Source organism: Topomyia yanbarensis, unplaced genomic scaffold (assembly GCF_030247195.1).
Source record: "Topomyia yanbarensis strain Yona2022 unplaced genomic scaffold, ASM3024719v1 HiC_scaffold_10, whole genome shotgun sequence".
Lineage (NCBI taxonomy): Eukaryota > Metazoa > Arthropoda > Insecta > Diptera > Culicidae > Topomyia > Topomyia yanbarensis.
The window spans coordinates 328,468-334,800 of record NW_026683225.1 but is presented as its reverse complement, the minus strand read 5'-3'; the positions used below and the strand labels follow the sequence as shown (position 1 = coordinate 334,800).

The 6,333-nt window shown below is 40.7% G+C and overlaps 2 protein-coding genes across 3 annotated transcripts; one reads left to right on the top strand and one right to left on the bottom strand.

Annotated features, from left to right (window-relative positions):
- Positions 1-1,387: 1,387 nt before the first annotated feature.
- On the bottom strand, positions 1,388-5,072 carry LOC131694561 (uncharacterized). Its single transcript, XM_058983038.1, has 4 exons — positions 4,938-5,072; positions 4,687-4,841; positions 1,929-2,483; positions 1,388-1,867 (listed from the first exon to the last, which is right to left on the bottom strand). Exons 2-4 carry the CDS (start codon positions 4,801-4,803, stop codon positions 1,634-1,636), a joined length of 906 nt encoding a protein of 301 aa, XP_058839021.1. The 5' UTR covers positions 4,804-4,841; positions 4,938-5,072; the 3' UTR covers positions 1,388-1,633.
- LOC131694560 (uncharacterized) lies at positions 2,376-4,467 on the top strand. Of its 2 annotated transcripts, none has more exons than XM_058983036.1 (2): positions 2,376-2,516; positions 2,574-4,463. In XM_058983036.1, the coding sequence occupies exons 1-2, from the start codon at positions 2,496-2,498 to the stop codon at positions 4,308-4,310; spliced, it is 1,758 nt and encodes a 585-aa protein (XP_058839019.1). In that variant the 5' UTR covers positions 2,376-2,495; the 3' UTR covers positions 4,311-4,463. The 2 variants fall into 2 exon arrangements, with proteins under 2 accessions (XP_058839019.1, XP_058839020.1); XM_058983037.1 differs by having other exon boundaries at positions 2,388-2,516; positions 2,609-4,467.
- Positions 5,073-6,333: the final 1,261 nt, after the last annotated feature.

Genomic DNA, 6,333 nt, shown 5'->3' with positions numbered 1-6,333 from the left:
ATGTCGGTTTGTTCGCTCACCATTCAATAACGAGAACTACGACTCTTACCTTTTGATTGTATGGCGAATAGTGGACTTAGTTGGCCGAATGCGTTGTCCATGTTATGGTCGGAGTGCACGAAATACATTCCTCATAGAGCAGTGCTTTTCGTAATACAGTTGAACAAGTTGAAGACCGTGAGCCGGTGTAAGTCCTTGGCTTATGAAACGGAAAACAATGCTGAACAACGATAGCATGGCAATTTGCTGTTAGCACCCGTTAACCACTAAAAAATGCCCTGTTAAAAAAACCGAATACAATTTTCCACTAATTTATTTGGAATGTGAAAAATATGTTTACTGCAATAACTGTCCTTTTGCGCAAAAAAGTTATTTTTGGAATTTTCGGACTAGAGGTTTGCTCAGAAACACAAATAGTGCTTTCGTTTTCTGGAGTTAGCCTCAATCCGGCGCTCCCTTAGTCCTATCACTAAATTAGTGTCGGATTCTGATGAGACGAAGTCGAAACGAAAATTCCATAACAAACATACGAGGTACCACAATAGATATAAATATTGGTCGCAGTGGTTCGTCTTCTACAAAAAAGGCATACGAGTTACTTTGATTGCAGCAGACAGCTATTGCGTGGAACTCGAATGCTGGGCTGAACATCCAGATGTTCGAGGATTTGGGAGAATCTACTCTAGATCGAAACGAATAGGGCTCGATAGCAATACTTCCGGACGTTAAGAGGGTCGAAGTATATTAACTGAAAGCAGTTTTTGTACTTGAGCAGCTGAAATATGTTTCGCCATGCGAGATGCCGAAGGGAACACGTATGAACCAGCGTTTGATAGCCTCGCTTCCCTGAAAGCTGTTCTGGTAGCACGTATCCTAAACAGCAGAGCAATATTCTGGTGGTGGGCAAGCCAACAGCTTTATCCACAATGTATGAACTACCTATGAAGTTTAAGCATTCGATGATGACTTCGAGATACACAAATTCGTTTAATCCAATTTTTCCTTTTGAGAATTAATATTGCATAATGCCAGGCTTTTGTTTCTCTAGCCAAAAGACAAGAGCTCGTTTTCACTTTCTCATCAACAAACCAGAGCTTTTGTATTTGTTTTCCAGGGCAAGCCAGCTGCATTAGGCGTTCACATGTGTCGTATCAACTGCTTGGATTTTTTCGTAACTAGTGCTAATTTGGATACTAGTTTAGATATATCGTCTAACTAGACTGCCAGTTGGTGCTAGTTACTGACGAGATGAATTCGAAAAACAGCAATCAAACTTAATAACAATATAGCTAAACAGTATCCGCTTTCATCTATGCAGGGACTGCACCTCGTAGACAAGAGTGTTTGAACTAAAAAAGAGTTTCACTCACGCAATAATAGATAGCTGTCAAAAATGTATCGAACCTTTTATTCGTATCATTGTTCGAAATCCGATCGACTAAAAAAATATTCCTGCGAAACATCCCTGATCCACTTTGGTCTATTTGATACGCTATTACCGTATAGCTAGGATACAAAAGCTTTGAAGAAGACTCATTCGCAGCCAAGCACGTAACCAAAATATTCGCTTTGGATAAAGTTGATGAAAGCTCTCTTGATGGCACTTTTCACATAACGGCGCAGGAGAAAAGATCTAGGCGGAAAACCTCACCAGCTTAAGCAGTCCATCACTTCCGCCGACGTAAACAACGGTTCGTTCCGATCCCAGACACAGAACGTTAAGACAACCACTATTGAGGTTTACTTCTTCCGTTAGTTTAGGATCCTTCTCCAGATTTGTCCATTGTTTCACGATACCATCGTATCCGGCAGTATACAGACGATCATCTGCTCCCAGCACGCAGTTGATAATCATATCGTGTGCTTTCTGTGAAATAAAAACTATCAGTTGTGTGGATGTACATGGAGACTCGTCCATCAGGTCTTACTTCTTTGGTCCACTGCACAGAAAAGTGCTCCTTACTACTATTCTTGATGAAAGTGATTCCTAAGCCGTCTCGTGTAATGATCGCTACATTACTATAGACGTTGTTCGAACAACTACCGCACAGAGCAACTGGACTTTTCCCCGGAACACTAGCCTTTGTTATATATCGGCCAGTGGATGAACCCTCTAGCACCTCGGTAATCGTCAGATCATTATCTCGTATCGAGTATATTAGATTGTTCTGAATTGCCAGCGAGCGTACCTGCTCAACCAGATTGAACTTGAACTTGATCTTGTGGTCCGTCCACATAGTAACAATTCCTTTGTCGTCTCCACTCCACAGATTATCCTTGGTGTCGACGAACAGTGACTCAATTTCGTCGCTACACTTGAGCAGTTCCTTCACGTCGTCCGACTGAAGAGGATTCAGCAGACAGCGGATCGTACCGTCGCAGCTGCTTGTGTATATCCGTCCCAGGGAGTCCACCGCCATCGCGTAGATCCAGGCCTCGTGAACGGCCACTTCTTTTTTAAGTGATAGTTCTTTGGTCCATACCTGAAAATATCAATGGATTTACTGCCTGTTGAGGTAAGGAATCTTTTCTCTAATTTGGTTGCCCATCTTTAGAAAACGTATGCTTCATAGATATTGGAGAAAATTTTCAAAAATCTTCGCTACAGTGACCTGAGACAGGCTTCTGCCGTTTGTCATCTTTGGTATGATGTCTACCAACGATCGGGGTTCATGTCCAAGATGGTACTACACTTCAAGAAGGAACTGACACCGGCCACAATAGGGCTATTCCTGCAAAGCGAATGCCTCTATCAGAACATACGCTTCACTTCGATTCCATTCTACGACGTGGCTAGATCGAAAAGAAACCTTTGCCGAAAAGATATCATCTACGAGGATGAGTGCTTCATTCAGCACCTTCGAAAGTTGATACTGAAATTCAAAGATTCGCTTCAAATCCTCTCATTCTGCAAATGTCATCTGGAGCGTGGAAGATTTCTGGAGTTGGTTCAAATAGTACCCACTTTGAAATTTCTTGACATTGAAGAGTGCATCTTCGCCGGAGAAGACTGCGACGAAGTGCTTCGTCTGCCTCAGCTCAAAAAGTTCAACTTTAAATATCCGGAGGATGAGATACAACGTTTCGAATCGGGACACATCTACCGGAATCTGTCCCAGAATGAATCCTGTCTAGTCAAGTTAAAGGTTCAGCTGTTTGTGAACGAAATGTTCGAAGATCCCGACAGTGACCTTTGGGATCAGGTGAAAGCAGTGGCGAAGATAATCAAGAGACATAAGAAAACGATAAAATCTTTCAAGGTAGACAGTTTCAACGAACCTGCACTGAAGAAACTCGTCTTTGAAGATGACGAGTTGCAGCTGGAAAAGGTTGTCCTTGGAGAATTGAAGCTTCGCAGAGACGATCAAGTATTCTACAACTTTATGACAAAGCAATGCAAAATCAAGAAACTTGAAATTGCTCTCGAATCATCTCTGAATTCTAACAACGATCAATACCTGAAGGCAATATGCGACAATCTGCAACAACTGGAACAATTTTACTTGGACATATCCAGAAATTCGGACAGCGGTCTTGAATACCTCCAGCAACTTCACAAATTGAAAAACCTCGTCCTAACGAAAAATCGTAACACGGTTTCACTCACACAACACTGCTTCGATCATATCTTCATGCCCAATCTTAGATCGCTCGGGATATATTACAAGGAACTTGCGCTGCCAGCAGTACAGCAAATTCCTGTCAGTTTCCCGAATCTGATGGCGCTCAATCTAAGCGAATGCGAGAAAGCCGTCACGGATGAAACAGTCCAGCTAATCTTTCGGTCTCTTCCGGCATTGGAAAGTTTGGATCTAAGCAAATGTAAACAGATTACCGAGAGGGCATTCCTCGGAACGACCGGAATCAGTAATCTGAAGAAACTGAAGGATCTTGTGCTGGAGAAGTGCGACGGTATGACGGACCTGTCGCTGGCGGCCTTCGATAACCCCGCGTTGAAGAGTATCAGTTTGGCAATGTGCAACAGAATAACGAATGAGGGCTGGCAGCAGCTGTGTTTGAAGTGTCCAAATTTGACCTGGCTCAACGCTTCCCAGTGTCGGAATTTTGACGACGAGTCTGCACGGATTGTAGCCACCATGCTGACGGAGTTGGAAACTTTAAATTTGTTCAAGAACGGTTCGTTGACCAACGAGGCAGTTTACTACATTGTGGAGAACTGTCGCTATTTGGAGGACCTTTGTCTAACCAAGTGTCGTGGTGTAAAGCTGAAGAAGCATGAATATTTTGACGAAAAAATGGATCGTGTCAACAAGGATTGCTTGAAAAACCGAATAAAGCGATTGCCGTGATCGGCTCCTTAATTAACATATACAATTTTGTTTACATGAAATGAAATACACAGCAGAAGTGAAAATCGTATTAGATAAGATTGAAATTCACTGTACGCTTAATAGATATCTCAATAGAGTTATCACATATATTTTTCAACAGCAACTTGTGTACAGTCTCCATTTTCTGATGTAGAAGCTTCTGACGGAACTTGAAACTGCAAAAAAAAATCGCCCTTACTCACAACCGCTGATCCTACGATTCACGATCAAAATATTTATGCATCTATTTTTAGCAACAATTTTCTATAACCAAACTCGGTCATGTGTGACACACTCCTTGTTTGCCGATATTTTTTTTCTGCGACTCCTAACCAGACTTCGCTGTCGGTCTTACCTTAACTTTCCCATCTCCGCCGGAAGTGAAAATGTGTTCCTGCGAGTACACGATGGCCGTAATATCGCTCAGGTGTTTGTCGGTATCGGCAACTATTTTCTCCACCGTTCCGGGCATCTTTTTTTGCTTTTATCTACTCGAAGGAATTTTGATTTCTGTGAGATAAATGTAATGCATTGATTTAATTTGCATTGCTCCGTTTGCAAGGAGTTAGATAAACGACAAAGTTTTTTTTTATAATTAATATTTACCTGCTGGGGTAGTGAAAACCCTAAGAGAAAATTCCAACAAAAAATAATATTATGACAGCTGTGCTGTGTGTTCTATCTTGTCCAAACTCTTTCAGAAAGCTGCCGACTGCCGAAGCAAACACCACCGGTGCGGTTATAACGGTATCTGTTGTATTGGTGTATTCGATTTGACGCATATCTTCGCAACGAACGGTACATCAGTCAAGATCATAGAGATGAGGTACACGCAAAAGAGATTATAACTACAAGAGGGAGCAAAGCGCTACTGTCTCCATGTATTCACGAACTGAAACATGGGGTCTCGCTCTAGTATACTGTATCCCATTACTATCCCTAATAAACTTCGTATGATTCAAGAGCCTAACGACCTGTTCAGGTTATCATCCAAACAATATGTGGAATCGTTGCACTATATGGGTTAAAGTTCGTGTATAATTTATTTTTATTAGGGATGACAGGTTTAAACCAGGGCAATATGTGTCAAACTAATGGGCCTAGCATATGTAAGAGCGAGATGATAAATTTTCAGTGTTAACAGCGACATGCGACCTCTAGTAGTTATAATCTCTTTTGTACACGCCTACACGCAGAAAAAAAATAGCAAAAATAAACAAATTTTTGTTTTGAATAACAATTTTCCCGTTTGATATGGTGTCAAACAAGATTCAGATTTGATTCAATCAATACTGTTAGTTGAAATTACCAACTAATTCATTTGTTGGCTTTTCAGTAGTTTCAACAAATATTTCGTTTGAAACAACAAAATCATGATAAGTTCAAACGAACAAACAAGTTTGAAGAAACAAAAACAAATCGTTTATATTAACCAAAGGAGAGAACAACTCAAATTTAGTTGAAATTAAACAAAGATTCTGCTGGTTTTTAACAAAGAGATCATTTAGATCTAACAAATTTTATTTTGATTCAACAATGTTTCTATTTAAAATGTAAACAGAAGTATTTGTTGAACTAAACCAAATACATGCTTTCGAAAAACGCCCATTTCAGTTTGAAACAGTCATTCACTACGTTTTTGATTCAACTAAACGTTTTGTTGATTCAAAAAGGCCTGATTCTTCTGCGTGTATATGTAATGGTTATAGCACAGACTTACAGACATAACACTATGCGGGAATTCCCTCAAAAAACATCGTTCCGACAATTTTCCCAGAACACTAGCTCCACCTTTTGTTCACGGTCCTAAACACTCATTTACTGGTGGGTTACCCTTCAGATTTGGGAGCAATTTTTCACTAGTGGTCTATCCCCCATTGAGTTCTTTGCGACCGGTTTCACGAACACTAATGATGTTTCCTGGTTGAAAACAATCCCATTTACTTTTGCCGTCTTTGTTTATTATTTTCCACCAGCTTGTAATGTAGTATTTGTGTCATGT

Bases quoted from the DNA above. Each gene is read 5' to 3' on its own strand.
- LOC131694560 (XM_058983036.1), top strand. From the start codon at position 2,496: ATGGATTTACTGCCTGTTGAG. The intron at 2,517-2,573 runs GTAAGGAATCTT...TATGCTTCATAG, and splicing joins TGGATTTACTGCCTGTTGAG to ATATTGGAGAAAATTTTCAA.
- LOC131694561 (XM_058983038.1), bottom strand. From the start codon at position 4,803: ATGCCCGGAACGGTGGAGAAAATAGTTGCCGATACCGACAAACACCTG. The intron at 2,484-4,686 runs GTAAGACCGACA...TGATATTTTCAG, and splicing joins GCGGAGATGGGAAAGTTAAG to GTATGGACCAAAGAACTATC. The intron at 1,868-1,928 runs GTAAGACCTGAT...TTTATTTCACAG, and splicing joins CTGTGCAGTGGACCAAAGAA to AAAGCACACGATATGATTAT.